The 19,208-nt window shown below is 38.3% G+C and overlaps 2 protein-coding genes across 4 annotated transcripts in view; one reads left to right on the plus strand and one right to left on the minus strand.

Annotated features, from left to right (window-relative positions):
* Positions 1-19,208, plus strand: part of LOC5577896 (serine-rich adhesin for platelets) — a 404,297-nt gene that overhangs the window by 285,181 nt on the left and 99,908 nt on the right. For all 3 annotated transcript variants that reach the window (XM_021847139.1, XM_021847138.1, XM_021847140.1), the window contains exon 2: positions 8,786-9,208. In XM_021847139.1, the coding sequence (XP_021702831.1) occupies positions 9,014-9,208 (195 nt within the window). In that variant the 5' untranslated portion in view covers positions 8,786-9,013. The remainder of the gene's footprint in view (positions 1-8,785; positions 9,209-19,208) is intronic.
* Positions 12,712-13,344, minus strand: LOC110676976. The gene is made up of 2 exons (XM_021847143.1): positions 13,290-13,344; positions 12,712-13,231 (listed from the first exon to the last, which is right to left on the minus strand). Exons 1-2 carry the CDS (start codon positions 13,335-13,337, stop codon positions 12,779-12,781), a joined length of 501 nt encoding a protein of 166 aa, XP_021702835.1. The 5' UTR covers positions 13,338-13,344; the 3' UTR covers positions 12,712-12,778.

Genomic DNA, 19,208 nt, shown 5'->3' on the forward strand with positions numbered 1-19,208 from the left:
CTCGTGCTCTAGTTGATCGATGAGGAAAATATTTTCACTTCCAAAGCCTTGATCAATTCATTGCACATTGGCGTAGGAGTATGAGAGACCAGCAGGGGCTCAGTTTGGTAAATTTGTGTTTTCTGAATAATGCAAACAATAATGAATTATGACTGTAATTAACTGTAAGTTCTAAAAAGATAATGCTTCCTTTAGCAATTCATCTATAAATCATTGAAATATTTCGCTAGAAATTTGCCTCCAATTTTATTTATGTACTTTTCTCAAAAGTTTTACTGAACGTTCTTTTGCAGATTTCTTCAAAAACTCTCTAGAAATATTTCCAAATTTGCGTCAGAATTTTTTTTATGGATTTTTTTATATTCTGATCTCAATTCAAATATTATACAAAAAACATCAAGAAAAAGGTATTTTTTGAAATTTCTTTGAAATATTTGCATTATTCGATTTATTAATTTCGAAGTTTGGAAAGCTTTAGAGAATAACATTATGAGGAAATTTGATAAAAAAAATTGAAATACTCGTGCTTCTGAAATTGGCATATAGCAGTAAAGAAATTCATGAGGAAATGTTTAACCTTGGAACTGTCGTGCTGTTGTACTTTGTCGACATTTTTATAAGTAGTTAAAATCATGAGATATCTGCAAGCAAAATAGTTTTATGCACCTAGCGCCGCCTGGGGGCAAAATCTTAAATCTCTTTGCTCAAATATACTGAGGGACATCCTTATTGGCACTTCATGCAAATAGTAGGCGTTTTGTATGAAGTCGACGGATTTAGATTCATTTCTTAGGTGTATGGATTTCGATCCCACACGGTAAAGAGTTCCGTGTCAGTCCGGAAAACTTGTCGTCGTGAACGAATTTTGACTGTGCCACTGGGCGTTGCTTACTGTGGTGTTTCCTTCAAAGGACAAATCGTCTATTGGAAGCATTACCGTGCAGGACACTATAAAAAGAAACAAGGTATTATATTCCGAAAAATGACACTTGGTAGTGACGTCATTCCTATCGCAATCTCGAACGAGTACAAGAGAAAGCAATGCCTGCTCTCTTTTACTATTCTTCTAGCCCTATGCTTGGCGATAGGAATGACGACACATGTTTTGATTGAAAATCGTTGTTTACACGTGGGAATAGCCTACCTTGTTGTGTATACCGTGGTGCAGGATTGTCTTTGAGCAACTTAAAGCGAAGTATTCGTTTCAGCGTGCTTCTAACTTGGTCGGGGGTCCGCGGACCCCCTGTTGAGAAACGTGGTTCTAGAAAATTCGTAAAAAATACCAAGTTGTTTTGTCACATTGGAAATTATAACCGCATAACGGTCACATTGAGATTATAAATGAGCCTCGTAATGTAATAGCAATGAAATTTCTATCAGAATTATTTTCTGACTATTCACCTAGTATGCGATATGAGTTGTACAAATATCAGTCTCATATAAGCACTATTGGGTTCCTGGTAATTTTTAGAAGTTATTGTTTCCTCTCATATTGCCATAAAATGCACACTTGGTATACCATTTTCTCAATGCCTACTTTTGCCGAATGTTACATATATGCAGTTATGGGCAGTGAAGTGTATTCAGCAAATTTTCATGTAGTGAAATTATCTATAACTTTGCCGAAGACACCATTGGTGTATCTTCACTTTTGCTTAGCTTAGCTTAGCTTAGCTTAGCTTAGACTGACTACACATATCAATGGTTGCTATTCCGTGATTGACCGAAGTCAGTGAAAATGCACAAAGAATCAACTAGAAGTTCGGCTGGGATTGGCCATAATCTTCTTCAGTGTGCATAATTCAGTGCCTCTATTTATACAGGGTCAATAATGGCGCCGGCCACGTCCTTGCAGTCAGGTGGGATTGGGGGAAGGAATGTTAGTGTGTAACCTTTGCTTTTTGGAGACCGTGTTTGCCTCTGCATCTCCACAAAGGTTACTGGGAGGGATGTTTGTTAATGGGGAGGATCGTTGGGTCATAGGATTCACTTTGATAAGCGATTAGACCATGATAAACAATGATTTGTGAGATATATACATGCTTATACGTAAATATAATATTTTCATTTGATATGAACAATTTCTATGTAGAGGAAAATTATGCCGAAACTTGAGGTGACGAACCATTCAAAGTTTGTTGAACAAATACCTAAATGTAACATTCCTACAGCTGTCAGGACGAAAGCATGTGTTATTATATTTTACTCATTTGAAAAGAAACAAAAAACTCGATTGGTTGGGACATCATAGAACACTCTTATTCTTATGCCGACACTTACAGTGGCGAACCATCCAAAGTTTGTTGAATAAATTGAACCTTTCGCAAGTCTACACTTGTAGTGTCGAACCTTTCAAAGTTTTTTTAATTACAAAAATAAAGGTATATAAGAGGTGTTCTGAAAAAAAAATGTTAAACATAAATAAATCATGAATCAGAGTTTGTGTCGACCAGGCTTGATAATTCTCCTCAACATCATCAGAGTTCGGTGACTTACTCTAGAGCAGCGTGCTGCTTTTGCCTCTTTGCGAGGGAGCGAAAAAATGCTAAGCAGAGAGGCAACGAAAAATGAGCGAGGAAGATGCAGCACAAAAAAAACCGAGTAAAATTCCATCAAAAAAGGGTGCACTCACAACTCCCCGAGGACTGTCTGTTCGGGCGGCAGACTCGAGAGTTTCTTTGAAGTGTGAGTGATGTTGAGCATCGCAACGAGAGAGAGAGAGTGCCTGAAAAAATCCTCGCATTTTTCTGCACTCTCACTCGAATCGCTTGAGGATCTGTGTTGAAAATTTTGAGTTTATTTTTTTCTCCTCAGAAAAACGGCAAAATCGCCTCCTCTTAGCATCACAGAGGAGTTTCTTTCAAGCCTGGTGTCGACACTCACAGTGACGAACCATCCATAGTTTGTTGAAAAATCATATTTACATCCCACCATTGTAACGATTGAATGTGCAGTCATACATATTTTATAGATTAGAAATAGTAGCATGAAACGAGCTCACCAATTGATCCGTTATCCTTGACTGAGCAGCCACAATCCACTTTCGGCTTCACTCGTTTGCTCGGCTATAAAAAAGCACTCAGGAAAAAAAATAAATAAATAAGCGCGCGACCCAAAAAGAATAAAAAAAAACTGTTCGGGCTTTCTTGACGCACTGCCCAGGAGCAAGCGTCAAGGTCGAAGGATCAAACAGAACTAACCGATCGCGGCACTTTTTCAGTTACTCCAACCGAACTCACCGATCACGCCACTTTTTCACTTACTAGAACAACGCGCGACATGTTTGATCCTGCCCTCGTCGCTCGCCCCGGCAAAAGCAAGTGTCAAGGTCGAAAGATCAAACAGAACTAACCGATCGCGGCACTTTTTCACTTTCTTCAACCGAACTCACCGATCACGCCACTTTTTCACTGACGAGACCGACGCGCGACATGTTTGATCCTGCCCTCGTCGCTTGCCCCGGGAAAAGCAAGTGTCAAGGTCGAAAGATCAAACAGAACTCACCATTGGTGTATCTTCACTTTTGCAAATAAAAAGTGAATGTCTATCTCACTGCTAGCTGGATTTATCACAAAAATAATACTTTCTTAAGAAGGGCTTCTACATCCCTACCAACTTTCCTGAAGACACCATACCTCTGGTCGCAAAACAATTTCGATCACGAATTTATGCCCTTGGAGCACTGTGACCTGGTGGCAATATTTTGAATCAAATAATTCGGATAACAATAGCCTTTGAATTACTGAATAACTTTGCCGAAGACGCCATCTTTCTAAGTAGTCAAGCTCCTAAGATATTTACAAAATAAAACATCCATGCACAGGCGGCGCTAGGCCTAGTGACGGAATTCCGTATCTGAATGACGGTTAAGGAACAGGTAAGATAAATTTTCTACTGAAATTTTGTGTAATTCCCAAGCAACCAATAATTCAGACTTTTTAAGTACTTAAGCAGTGAAATCCATAGTTCACTTCTGGCACCGTAAACTGGGGTGAAGTTGATCACTTTTCAGCTATTTTGTTCAATACAATCTGGTGGGATGCAAGTGTTATCATCCAGATATTTTTTAAACCAGTACTGGTTGGATGTTTATCGAATTATGTAAAGGAAATTTTGACAAAATGCTTCAATCACATCAAACATATTTTTTATAACAAAAACTGATGTTTTCGATTCCGGGGTGAAGTTGATCATTTACTGTGATAGGTTTCCAAAACTAAAGAGATACACTAGACTACACACTACACTACACTACAAGAGATACACTACACTACACAGCTATTCACTAAATATGGGATCACTAAATCTGAATCAAGTCTCAAAAATCTTACAACTTCTTGGTAATCGGTAAATTTTAGAATTTATTTCAATGATTTACAGAATAAACTACATTATACGCCTAAAAGAAGTCAACTGCCATTGAAATTGGCACCCTGTTCAAAAAAGTGCAATTTTTTACTTGGAATTGATTTTTTATTCTCAACTCATATTTGAAACTGGGTTAAGAAAACATATTTGGAATAAATGCGACAGTTTATTTAAGTGGTGTTTTTACATGGCCTTAGTAATATTCGATTGTATGGAGAAGAACTCTTCAACAGTTCTTTAAACATTTTCTTAAAAACCTGTTTTTCCATGGTGTAATTATTTTCAATGTCAAATCAAATTAAGGAAAATATAGTACAGGTACTAGATAATGCAACAACCCAGAAATCTGATAATTGAAATCGAATTATAGCTCCCCACTTCTCCCCACTGGTCAGCTAAATCTAGTTTCAGAGACTTTTTTCGATGATTCATAGAACACTACGGTTATTTACGGTTGGGGCCCAGATAGCCGTAGCGGTAAACGCGCAGCTATTCAGCAAGACCAAGCTGAGGGTCGTGGGTTCGAATCCCACCGGTCGAGGGTCTTTTCGGGTTGGAAATTTTCTCGACTTCCCAGGGCATAGAGTATCTTCGTACCTGCCACACGATATACGCATGCAAAAATGGTCATTGGCATAGTAAGCTCTCAGTTAATAACTGTGGAAGTGCTCATAAGAACACTAAGCTGAGAAGCAGGCTCTGTCCCAGTGGGGACGTAACGCCAGAAAGAAGAAGTACGGTTATAAGCAGATCTTGATTCTCGGAAGAGTAATTCATGAACTCATCAACAACTAGAACAAGTTTAAATTGAACTTCTTTCCTACTTCAAAGTAAATATCATTCTCATTGAGCATCTCAAAACGAACTTTATATAAACTGTAAAGATCGATTAATTACTTAAAAAGTAAGCTGATTATGCCAAAACATGTTCTTTTATCCGAACTTTTGATAGTCTAGGTACCTTGGCAAATTCTTAAAAGCTTTCTGCTAGCATTTTGGAGAATTCAGAAGCTAAATGAAAGCACTCAGTAATAATATTTAGGGTGAATTCTTGAGAGACTAAATCGAATAATTTGTTGACAACCAGAATAGAAAAATCAGAAATTCATCGTTGAACTGTCCGAAAAATTTCCATATAAGTTCTTCTGAATCTTTTTTGTTCATGTAACTCGTAATGTTTAGTAATAATTCCTTCTGGAACTCTAATGGTACTGTAATGAATATCTAACGTCAAAAATTTCTCAAGAGTTTTCTCCTGAAAAATTGTTAATTTTTAGCAGCTCCAATCCAATATTATCGGACATAAAAAATTTCTGAAGATCAAATGTATTTGATTGATTATAATTTTGTTTTTGTTTTTATTTGGATTTCCTAGGGTTTAATCCCAAAATTCATATACTTGAAAACTTGAAATAGTTTCGATTCATAAAGTAAGTTAAAAAAAATCCTAAGTAATTATTTTACTGTAAAGTACTCTTTGAAAATTTAATATATGGAGATTGTGTTAAGTTAATTATGAAATTCCTAATTAAACATCTAGAAAAAAAAGCTGCCATTTCTAGAACCCGAAGCAATATCTAATGTAATTTCCGTACAAATTTTTGGAAAAGTTCAAATTATTTGGAAAAGAATGAATTGTAAAATCATATAAGGTGAAGATGAATCGATGCCAAAGCTCAAATTTTCAAGAGCATAGATCTGGAAAACCAAACATCCGTTTGAGCTGAAAACCTTATCGATTGGTCACCACCAGCCAGTGACCAATCAATTAAGTTTTCAGCTCAAACGGGTGTTTGGTTCTCCATTACTTTGGTTTTGGAAAAAAAATCTCAAAACAAGACATTCTTAGAAGAATTACTAGTGCAATTGCAAGCATAATTTAGTAAACACTTGGATAATCTTTGGTGAAAATTTATTGGAGAATCGATATTCCATATAATCCTTCATCATCTTTGGGTAACATTTGAATCACCGCCTAGATAGCTGAAAATTTCACAGAACACTGTTTTTATGGTAAGGATGGTAAGGAATATAAGGGAGATTGGATTTTCAAACATTTTTAAATTTCGGACCGCCCTACTGTGCACTGTGACCAGTTTTTAGATCTTTTGTGATTTTTCTATTCGCTAAATACATTTAACGAAATTGTGTTTAATTTTACTGCTCTTAAGTAAAAATATTACAGATGTTCGTTTAGATTTGCCGAAATTATGTAGAATGTAAGAGCATTTCTGCAGTTAAGATTTCGGTAAAAAAATACTAAAGACAATTCGCTGTGAAAATTCTGATAATACCCCTCGAAATCCTTGTACTTTTTCTTGAAAAATCTCCAGTGGTTCTATCTCAAACAAATCATTAGACAATCGGATGATATTCAAAATTACAATTGGAATTTGTGTGTAATAAGTACGAAGAGGACCTTTTTTAGTGAAGAGACAAGTGATCATGTTCTAGAAGCTCACACTAATACCACAGTTTACGTCGCGCTGAAGTGTTTCATAGTATCTTGCTCAAATGGTACTTTATAGTTAACGGTGAAAGAGTTCGACGACTTCGTCTTGACGACCAGCTGCAAAAAACTACACAAGGATAACAAAAAACCGATGAGATCCTTCCATGATGGATTATATCATTTGATTATATTTCTAAGGCGCCGACCACAAATCACGTTACGCTCTAGGGGGAGGGGGAGTAGACTCAACCCGAGCAAAGACGGATAACTGGATGATATCAACATGACAACAACTTTTATTATCGCTGTTATCATTTTGATATTATGTTATCAATGATAAACATTTGTTATCACTGTATCAGTGACAGACATTTTCGATAACAGATTGATAACAAAATATGTTATCACACATATTTCCTATAACATTTTTATAAAGCGTGTGTTATTGAACAAAGTGGACTTTTCGTCATACATAATTTTGTAAAATTATTTGAAGCGTAACTTTAATCCAAAACACTCATTTCTCAAAATTTTGCTTTGATTTAAGACCATAAAATTCAAAAATATATTATGATGCAAATTGAGTTATCAACTTGAACTCAGTGATAACACAATTTGCTATTGCTTTGTCATTCGACGAACAAATTTGAGTTCTCAATTTTGTTATGTTGGCTGTTAATTCAGCCAAGGTGATAACAAAATCAGTTATCATATGATGATAACCAGGTAACAAGACTTGTTATCATTTTGGTATTCAACTTTGCTCGGGAAACGATACAGTTCATACATACATTTTATTTCTTTCACACAAAAATCGTTACAGAGAGGGAAGGGGGTTGAAAATTGTCAATTTTAGCATTACGTAATAAGTGGACGCTTCCTAATGTTTTATGCATTTTGGGTTGAGTGTGACCATCAGGGTACCCGATTGAAGCGAGATGGATAGGAAGAGTGAAACTGTCAACTATTTATCGCCAGCATTTCGAGGGAAAAGGGCGGGCTCTTCTTTCAATCTATTGAGTATTTCTGGCTTGAATGTACAGGTCGGACTCGATTATCCGGTGGCTCGATTATCCGGAATTCAATTATCCTGAATTTTAGACTCGTTTATCCGGAGTTTGTGGTATTCTTGTTTTTCACTTTTTATCGCGATAATTTTGTATTGCAATATACAATATGAATGGTTTTGAAGTTTTGTAGGATAGGTAAGAAAAGAGGGGGTTTAAAAAGGATTTTTTTTGGGTATACTGGTCAAGATTTTTTTTTCCTTCTCATGACCCCTAATGTTAATAGAAATAATTTCTGGCTAGGCCAGTGCATCATATAAACAAAACAACGAAAAACGGTAATGTTTAAGTTTTCTTATCGCAGATTTTAATTCTTCTTTTAGTGATTCGATTATCCGGAGGATTGGACTATCCGTAGTGAAAAAAAATCGATACTCCGGATAATCGAGTCCGACCTGTACTGTTGTTTGTGTGACCTTACTTCCGGAAAAAAAATTCCCTTTCGAGTTTAGCGTAAGTGTCTCTGCTTAAAGGCTCGCCATTCATTTTCAGCCCTTTAGAATGCAGTATGATTGAATACAAACAATCAGAAAAATGTTTTGCTAGAAATTTTTCAAAGCAATCTCATTGAAATTTCTCAAAACAATGTCAGATATTTTAGAAATCAATCACATATAGACTATTTATGAAATGTTTGGATGGATCTGGAAGCATAGAGATTCTTCAGTGAAGAAAAATCTCTTTTGAATAATAACTATCAATTCCATGAATGATTACAGTAATATTTGTTGAACCTCCAAACAAATTTTGGAAGATCCTAGCTACGCCAATGCCATTGCCTATGAATCGATGCTTCGTGTCTTATAATAATGCCATCTAGCGAATCAAAGCTATTGCAAAGCATACTCCATTTCTATCGTTATCTAATTGTACCATTCTTCCATTTCTTTCCTTTCAGACTTGTCAAGATTTCAATCAACACGTCCTCAGAATAACGGACCCACGTCTGATTCTGCGAAGAACCTATTAAGAGCAGTTCACCCACTTCAGAAAAAAAATAAGAAAACCAGTTTCAAAAGGCAATCATCTTGCCAGAGGAAATTTCGGTGAACACGCACAGCCACCAGCTCCATCAACCCGTCCTAGCACCTTCCCGACCAAAAGTGGAAAAAATAGATCAACCAACATGGAAGTGGCTGCAGCAGCATCTTCGACGCCGACATCGGCGGGCCTAGCCGGGCAAGTGGCGGCACTGAGGGGCGGTCCCTTTCAAAGGGAGGTACGCGAGTGGCAACATGTCGATCCAAATACGGGAGCCCTGCTGACAGGCCGGCTCGAAGCGGACCGCTGGGTCAACGGACCCTTGAACAGCTATGGAAAGGTAGGTTTTTCCTTTGGGGTTTTAAAGAACTTGATACTGCTGGAAACAATGGCACATTATGTTGGACATGGCTTTTGGCATGGAGAGATTAATTAAAACAAAATTGCACTATTGTACCACAGGGCATCGATAATTATTTTAACAGAGAAAGAAATGTGTATAATTACAGTATAGGCTCGTATATTGACAGCTAATTCAACAAATGTTCAATCCAATGCAGTGGCTCAAACATCCCAACAAAAAAATAACGACAAATTTTAAAGCGACAAAAACTCTCCATTGCGACGTTTTCCGGTCCCCTGAAATATATTTTGATGATATAATAATTCTTTATAACGACTTTTGTCTGCTACGGTGGGCCCTTACGATGTCGTTATAACAAACCACGACTGTACTCTTTCTTTATCACTGCCTCTATCGGGGGTGAGAATGAATTGAAAAACGCATATGTTCGTGTTGATTGTTGGATAACTCAAGTAATTTGACTTGAAATATCCTTTCTAGTATGGGAAAACGTTCCCATTAAGAATAAAAAATTTCAGGGAAAATATCTTAGCTCTTCTCTTTGTTATTCATTTAGCTTATTTTTTTTTTCTTCGAGGGAGTCTTGCAGTAATTCATCTACGGATACCTCTAGTACTTCACGCATGGATTGCGCCAGGAACTTCTTCAACAATTTCTTCAGGATTTCCTCCACAGATTCCTTAACTAAATTCTCCTAAGATTCGTACTGTAATTACTCCACGGAATTCTCGAACAAATTCGTCCAGTTTTTTCCTTGGATTACGCTAGAAATTTCTTCAGTTTTTTTTTCTCAGGGATTCTACAAGGAATTCATTCAAGCATTCCTTCAGGTTACTCCAAAAATTTATCCTAACATCAATTTACAGATTTTTGCTGACATTCCTCCTAGGATTTTTTTCTCTACATATTTGTCAAGGGTTGTTGCAAAGAAATTTTATGAATTTCTAGCAGAATACCTTTATAATTAGTCCAGGAGCCCCTTCAAGAATTACCCAAGAAATTTCTCCAGGAATTCAGGAATTTCTCCAGAAATACGTCAGGAATATCTTTGCAAGATTCCTTGAAAAATCTCTGGATGATCTCTCGGAAAATTCCAGGAAGAAATCCTGTAAGCATTTCTGAAGAATATTTTATTCAAATATCCACAGAAGTCTAAGCTTAATTTTTCAAACATGTATTCATAGAGGATTTCAAAGAGATATTCACAGAAAACATCACATGACTACGGTAGCATAATTCTTCAGAAAATGTTTCATAAAAATTCGTTCAGAATTCAGAGCTTTCCACAGAAGTCTCCGCAGTAGACTGCATATAGTCTCCTGAAACGTCTCCAAATTGTCAATGATATGTTTGTACCTTCAACAGAGTTAATCTCGACTCGGTGTTGAATAGAGATGGCTAATGATGCATAACGTAAGTAGTGCCCAGACATGGGCAAAAGATCCACTCCTCAATTATTGAATAGAATTATATGTTGCTACATCATCATTAAGTCGTTAGTCATTTAATCATAGAATCGCAGCTGCCGTTCATTACCCTTACTGTTTCGAAGAAATAAGTTATCATCTCATGGATATCACTCTTTCGAGAGAAAATGCTACAAGAAACTATAATTTTGCGTTTCCAGAAACACCTATTCGACTTGTTAGTGGCAAAACGAAGATGAAAGTAAATAGATTCCATACCTATGCATGATAAACGCCTAAGGAAACAAACAACAGCTGGTATAATTGTTTACCCAGAAAAAAACGGCTATGAAAGTGTAAAAGATACCTTGAGTGTCGTTAAACATCTTTTGCAAAGCAATTTACGCACAATGCATGCGTGCAGCGTCGGAAGTGAACGGTCTGAAACGATTTACAATGTATTGAACATAATGTATTTTTATATCAGCAAATGTAAATTAATTGCCACCACCTTCGTATGAGAAAAGAGAAGTGCAACTCATTGTTCATCGGTGCTTGCTTATCTAGCTAAAGATCGACAAAACCTGCATTATGGACCTGTGGACCACAGTCAAGCTGAAATGCAGTAGCCAATGCAGTATAGGATTGAACACGGGTAATCACGACAAGATTATTCGCTCTTTATTAAGTACACAATGAACATCAATGGCTTGTACAGCTTCTGCAAGAGTGCAGACACTGCCATGGCGGTATGTACCAATAGGGTGGCTCACAACTAAGAAAACTTTAGGCTACACTCTTAAATTTGTCCATTTAGACCCCAGAAGCTACTGTGGAAGTTTAAGCGAAATCCACTAACTGTAATGGGGTGGGGGTCTAAACGACCTTGATGTTTGAATGTTCTTCTTTCTGGCGTTACGTCCCCACTGGGACAGAGCCTGCTTCTCAGCTTAGTGTTCTTATGAGCACTTCCACAGTTATTAACTGAGAGCTTACTATGCCAATGACCATTTTTGCATGTGTATATCGTGTGGCAGGTACGAAGATACTCTATGCCCTGGGAAGTCGAGAAAATTTCCAACCCGAAAAGATCCTCGACTGGTGGGATTCGAACCCACGACCCTCAGCTTGGTCATGCTGAATATAGCTGCGCGTTTACCGCTACGGCTATCTGGGCCCCTTTATGTTTGAATGTATCGACCAAATAATGATGTTTTTAATGAGAAAAACAATTCCAATTACATGTTTGACCATAGATGATGCTGTAGTCAGTAAATTTCTACTATTATTGAATTTATTCGTTATTTAGAAAACTTTTAATTGTCATATGGGAGAACCAAAAAATGTTGTATGGAGACTGCAATCACGTTGAAAAGGTCGATTTAATTAAAATTTAATTGTACTGCAATCCTTCTATGTCTATGACATATAATTCGATCCTTGTTACACACAAAAATGTAATATTTGTACAATTTTATAATTTCTCCCATAGATTTGGTCGATTTTTATTATACAAGCTTCAAGCTCGGTCAGGCTTCTTTTAGACTTGCCAAATTCTGCGCAAACTTTTACAGTAGCACCAGGGGGTTTAAATGATCCATTTTGAGGGTGTCACTTAAAATTTTTACTGTTTGATTGTTCTCACATAAAAATGGGCCACCCTGATATACCGTGGATGGATACCGCGCGCGACGATTTCACATCACATCAGTGCAGAGTTCATTTAGGTGTCTGTAATCGGTTGCCCTTCAACCGATCCGCTACTTGTTTATGACTTCAAGCGGAAGATACATAGTAGCTACCTTCATATGTGCCGGGTTTTGCGGCAGATCAAAAGACGTCTTGTACAGCTTACCTAACAGAAGGGATTGTATGAGGTGGTCGATCAGCATTGAATAAGATTTTCATTATTGAGCAATTTACTTTTTTTTGTAGATGTTCTAGTACAATAAATCCATGGAGTGAAGAAACAAGAACAATCTTCCAGGGATTCCTCCAAAACTTATCCAGGGTTTTCTCCACAAATTTCTTAAGGAATGATATTTTTGGAGGAATTCCTGAAGTAATTCATGTGTTTGCACAAATGCTCGGACAAAATCTCGATTTATTCTATGCAGAAAAACTCAACAAAAAAAAAACTTCAAGCATGAACAATAAGCATATTCAAATAACGTTTCAGCAAACCATGGCTAGTACCAATCTGTTCCCTTATGGTCACAATTTTCTGTTTGAGATCGTCTGTCGCCAAGTTTTCTCCTTCAACAATCGGTAACACCACCTCCAATTCATCATCCACACTGGAACATGTATTGTGAATGATCCTAACTGCGGCGGTCATCGTTCTGTACTTCGCAATTTGTGGAGTCTGCAGCATTATTTCCGTCGAGTTGGTGATGGTGCGAAGCATTTCAATGGAATGCCTTATGCGTTTCGCGATAAGTTGAGCATTATGAAAGTGTGCCTGCTCCAACGCTTCCGTGAAAATTCGATTAAAATTGTTGAAGTCCAGCAGTATATCTCCCACTGATTGTTGAAGGTCATAAATTCTCCCCAACAAATCAGGATCCGGCTCCAAGCGATCGGCTGCTGTGAACTGTAATAGAAGTGGGATTCAGTTTCTGCAGTTTTTTTGAACACTGGTTTTCTATTACTTCAATCACGATAAGAGCTGCCAACAGATAAACTATGTGCGCTCTCATGATTAACTGTCAACCGAGTTTTTGTGAACTCCGATATGAACATATAAATCGAAGCGAAACGAATAATATTTGAACAGCTGAAAAAGAAAATCTGTCTCAAGAGAAACTGTATTTCCAGGTGCCAAATTATGAATAAATAAGATGATCAGAATTTGTGAAGGAATCGACTGTATCTTTTAATAGTGGATTTACGGCCACGCAGTCATGGAATGTGGTTTATGGTTAAAAAGGAAGTAAATCAACATTGTTTGTAATACTTTCGACGCTCAAAGCTTATATTTTGATTATGTGGAAAAAGATTGTATTTTGCCATATAATAGAAATTGAGGCAGCAAGCATGTTATTATTATTATTTATCTTTATTTGAGTGGCTTTTCGCCCTTGGCGAGTTTATTTATTTTATTTATTTATATTTTTGTACGTCAACAGGTTTTAAACTCCCAAATGACAAAACTTAGATTATAAAACACAAAAATCTAACATTACACAGAAAGCACACTCAAAAAATTTTGTCTTAATCTATTTCTACTTAAACCAAATTCAAAGCCCTCGAAACAGGCAACGAAAACACGACACATACTTTTCACGGGATCATTCATGCCGTAGTTTGTCCTCGATCTGTCGATTTGCAAAAAATCATTCGAACGTAGTGCTCGTCTTCTAATATTCACGTTCAGTTGACTCAGAAGCTCCGGACAATCGACGTTCGAATTGAGGAGGTCACTGACGAAGCAGGCTTTAGCTACGTCACGTCTAACACTCAAGAGGTCAAGGTGTATCAATTTACAGCGGTCAACGTAGCTGGGTAGATTATTACGATCGTTCCACGGTAAATTACGAAGCGCGTAACGTACAAATTTCCGCTGCACACCCTCTATTCTGCGCATACCGTTTTGGTAGAACGGTGCCCACACTACGGCCGAGTACTCCAACGTAGAACGCACCAAGGCACAATACAAGGCTTTCAAACAATAAATGTCCTGGAAGTGTTTGCCGAAACGAAATAGAAAGCCTAGTTGAGATGACGCCTTCGATACGATGTAGGATACATGCTCTTTATACGTCAGCTTGGAGTCCAAGATTACTCCGAGATCCTTCACAGCATTTTCACGCTTTACAGCTGCACCGGCCAAAGTATATTCGTGGAGATACATTGAACGTTTACGGCCAAACGAAATAACAGAGCATTTGGAAGCATTGAGAACCATTCTGTTTTTTTCGCACCAGTTTGCAAACACTTCTAGTTGCTGTTGCAGAAATAGGGCGTCACTTGGTTTTGTAATTACGCAGTACAGTTTGAGGTCATCTGCGTAAGATTTTTTTTGACACTTTAAAATGAAATTAATGTCGTTCATATAGAGCAGGAAGAGAAACGGCCCAAGATGACTGCCTTGCGGTACTCCGGATGTAACACGAAACGATGCGGAACGATGATCTCCAATCCTTACGCACATAGTGCGTCCTGTTAGATACGATCGCAACCAGGTGAGCAGACTACCACTTATTCCCAGTCTATCAAATTTGGCTAAGGCGATTTCGTGGTCCATTTTGTCGAAAGCTGCTGACAGATCCGTGTAAATTGCATCAACTTGTAAGCCGTTTTCCATTTGCCGTGTGATGAAAGATGTGTAAGTGACAAGATTAGTATTTGTCGAGCGTTTAGCCACAAACCCGTGCTGATCTGATGAAATGTAATGCGAGCATTTTGATGATAAGAAGTCCAAGACTATCAGTTCGAATAGTTTAGAAGTAGCACATAAGGAGGCAATTCCACGATAGTTTGACACATTGCGCTTACAACCTTTTTTATGAACTGGAAAAACGAATGATTCTTTCCAACAGCTGGGGAACAATCCAGTTTCCAGCGATGAGTTGAAAATCAACGTCAAAGGAGAAGATATTGCATTAATACATTGTTTGAGGACGACAGATGGAATACCGTCGGGGCCACAGCCGGTTGATTTTTTTAAGCGCTTCGCAGCAGACACAACCATCTCATCAGTTATCAAGTGAAGAGGTCCTACAGCCGAATAAGCTGGTACGCTAGCAGCTGCATCCATTATGTCTCGGCTACTAGTCGATGGATTGGAAAAAACGTTGCTGAATTGCACAAGGAAGAGTTCGGCAATTTCTTCAGTGGAAGAGGCTTCCAACATTCCGTTGGTCATTGAACGGGGGAGTCCAGTCTCCTTGCGTTGATCGCTAACATACCGCCAGAAACTTTTAGGGTTTGATTTCAAGCGTCTCTGTAAGCGTTCTTGGTGATCAAGAAATAGTTTCCCATTCAATCGCTTATAATGTTGATTTGCTCGTAAATACCGTGCCCTGGATGATGGAGTTTTATGTTTGCTGAATTTTCTCAAAGCTTTCCGTTTTTCCCTTTTAAGACGTTTAAGGTGCGAGTTCGACCAGGCAGGGTGAGATATTACTCGGTTAAGCTTTTTTGGTACATACTGGTCAATGGCGTAGAGCAAAATATTGCTAAGTATTGAAGCAGACCGATCGGCATCACAATCGCGAAGTACTTCAGCCCAATGAACATTCATTAGAAACGAGTTCATACTATCAAAATCGGCACTACCGAAATCATAGAATAAAGTACTAACTTCCGCATCCTCGAAGGCAAATTTAGTATTGGTCTTTATCGAAAGTTGTAGAGGAGGGTGATGCCTACACACCTTAACCAACATAGATGGAGCTCGTGTGATATTGCAATGAGCGCACATTTCATCGCTAACGAAGCATAAATCCAACGTGCGTCCGTTGTCGTTTTTAACACCATTCAGTTGTCTGAGACAAGCAGTACTGTAGCCATCCAGCAGGCATCCAGACGAAACCGTTCCACTAGAATGGGCGACATCGGGATAATAAAATCCTTGGGCATTCCAATTCCAGTTAACAAAACGAAGATTGAAATCACCGACAATGATAATGTTGTCATTTGGGGACATCTGACCAATGATCCAATTAATCGATTCGACATGTTTTTCTATGAGGTTAACGTCGTTGACACGATCGGGTGGAAAATAGACGACGCAAATGAAAGTTTTTGCTTCGGAGAGTGACACTGAGACCCATAGCTGCTCGATGACATTAATTTCCGGAATGAACATCTGGCGTGACTTGAAGCAGGAACGGATGGCTAGCAGAACTCCGCCGCCGGATCGTTTATTGCTGTTGGACGGAGAACGATCTTGCCGGTACACGCTATAAGTGTCGTCGAACAATAGGTTGGAGGGCGTATTTTCGTTTAGCCAGGTCTCCGTAAAAGCGTAAATGTCGTAGCATTGATCGGAACACGCTAGTTTGTAGTCAACCAGAGTGCTATTCATGCCACCGACATTTTGATAATACATCAATACGTCCGAATTAGCGGGTTCCAAAATCGTCGGTATAGGGCTGCGAATGAAAATGTCATGAGGAGAGGCACAATTGTTCAGCGTCGGGTACTTGCCGATGAGAGCGGTTTGGAAGACCCCGTTGCCGACCCTAGATTCAGGACCGGGATGACTTTGAAGGCAGGAATGCTGATGGAGGTTGAATTTTTCTACGGGCTCGACTGAACTAGGGGGCTTAGGGGCTTCCATAGTACCATATAACGTGCATCCCAGCTTCGGCGAAGTTTGGTCTCTGCTACTCGATGAAACAAAATCGGTGAGGCATACAGATCCAGATGGTTTCTGACAGAAAGCGGGAGTAATATCAGAAGCTGAGAGTTCTAATTGATGAAAATACTTGCCTGAAATGGCAGGCTGGAGAACCTCTTCGACAGATTTGACATCAGGACCACGACGACTAAGATGAGCGCTGGCAGCAAAAGGCGGGACTGTGTCAAATTGTGAAGAGGTCTCCAAACTGCTTAGTGCGGTGCGTCGTGGTGATACTGCATCTATTCTGCCATCGCCTCCACAGATGAGGATGTTGAGCTGGACGTTGTCGCCGTAGGTGAGACGTTCGGTGTTTGCTGGGGTTTCCAAAAATTTGCGTTTGATTTGTTGTCCTTGAACTCACGAAAAAGAATGCCTTTTGGCCATGTTGAAGAGCAGAGAGCCTTGGCCTTCAAGTTGCAGTCGATACCAATTTTGAACGAGATGAATGATAGCGTGTTGATGTCACGACCAGTGGCAACTAGCCGAATAGTTGTGATGTCCTCAGACCCAAGACGTTTTTTTGCCATTTCGCACACTTGTTCAGTCGTTACTTCACGAGAGATACGTGAGAGGTAAAGCCAGAATTTCGGTTGACTCGCGGGCATAGATACAACACCTATTCCAAGTGAAGGGGATATTGATTCAGCGGTTCCGCAATCCATAGGTTGTTTCTGAAATACATGCGTTTGAGATTTGCTAAATAGACGGCGACTAGGAATTGCGTTTGAGGCAATCCTTTTCGATGATATTGGTGTACGAGATGAAGAATTAGCTAGAGTCGCAAAACTAGTACGTATTTCCTTTTTGAGTTCAGTCATAATTTCCTGCTTCAAATTTTCGACGATCTCATTATGCGCACTTAACACCTTTTCTTGGCCGGCCTCGTACGCACTGCGAATCGTGCTACGAAGATGCAAATCACTCATCAATTTGGTACAAGGGTTGCAGAGATAGAATAGTTGGCTGTGTTTGGCAGCTTCATCAATAGCATGTACAGATAGACCACTACAGTTTCCATGGAACGCTGCCTTACAAAATCCTTGGCAAGTGATCTTAATATGATCAGCTTTGATTTCATCGGAGCAACTAGTGCAGACCATAGGCATTTTGCTTGTGACGAAGTATCAACACGATGTGATCCAGGAAAGATGAAGCGCCTGCAGGTATGCAGCGTCGAGGTCCAAAACTTGCAGGGAAGATATTGTTGTGCTGGACTGGTTCTTGTACGCAAATGCGGTTGATGATGCGACGAAACAAATTTTATCACAACTCAACAAGAAATAAATGCACGAATTGAACAAGTTGTAGAGTCTAATGTTATTGAATTTCAGTTGCACTGAGCAATACGAGTGTCAATACACAGATAACAATTAATACAACGAATAATTGTCACGGATACACGGATAAAAACAGTAATTTAGGAGTGACAAAAATTACAGCTAAATAACAACAACAGTGTTGCCAAAAAAAAGTTCGCCACTAAAAAGCAAGCATGTTGAAAAAGTCGATTTAATCTCAATTTAATCATGTGTAATTTAAGGCTAAGTAGCCCATCATTCTTTTTGACAGCCATGTTGAATTTGCAGCTTGCAATTTCTAAATAATAAAACCCAGTAATCATAAGTGATATTAATTCACAAAAGTATGATAAATAATAGTTTTAAATTCATGTAAATATCAATGAAACCAATGTTTTATAATACTTTGGCGATCTTTAGCATTACATTACTGAGAACGATATTATATTCAGCAATCCCAAATCTACTAGAGGCACATAACTCGACCCTTGAGACACCCAAAAATGTTATTTTTGCTACGCTGTGAATTCAGAACTAATTAATCATCGTAGCACTTGGTAGTGACATGATTCGTTTGTATCAATTTAAACAATCAAGCATTCGTAGCTGACAGTTTTATTTAAAAGGAAGTAAACTTAAAGCTTCATACTGCAAACTAAAAACTATAAATAGCATGTTTGGCAGAAAAGTGATATGTTTTCCTCCAGCTTTACAATTTTCTAAATTATGTTTACGTTCAATACGTTAAAAAAACAACTAAATGCACGATAAATCTAAAGAATCAGTTTAAAATTTATGTTACAAAAATCATGTTATTATGAAGTGTCCAAAGGAGACCCCTATTCTCTTGAAGGACACATGTTTTTCGCTATTCAAGCATTTTTTATTTCCTGATGCATTTACACACTTGTTATGTACATAAA

Source organism: Aedes aegypti, chromosome 2, assembly GCF_002204515.2.
Source record: "Aedes aegypti strain LVP_AGWG chromosome 2, AaegL5.0 Primary Assembly, whole genome shotgun sequence".
NCBI lineage: Eukaryota > Metazoa > Arthropoda > Insecta > Diptera > Culicidae > Aedes > Aedes aegypti.

Coding starts and splice junctions, on each gene's coding strand:
- LOC110676976 (XM_021847143.1), bottom strand. CDS start 13,337: ATGAGAGCGCACATAGTTTATCTGTTGGCAGCTCTTATCGTGATTGAA. Junction 13,232..13,289: donor CAGCTCTTATCGTGATTGAA/GTAATAGAAAAC, acceptor CTTCTATTACAG/TTCACAGCAGCCGATCGCTT.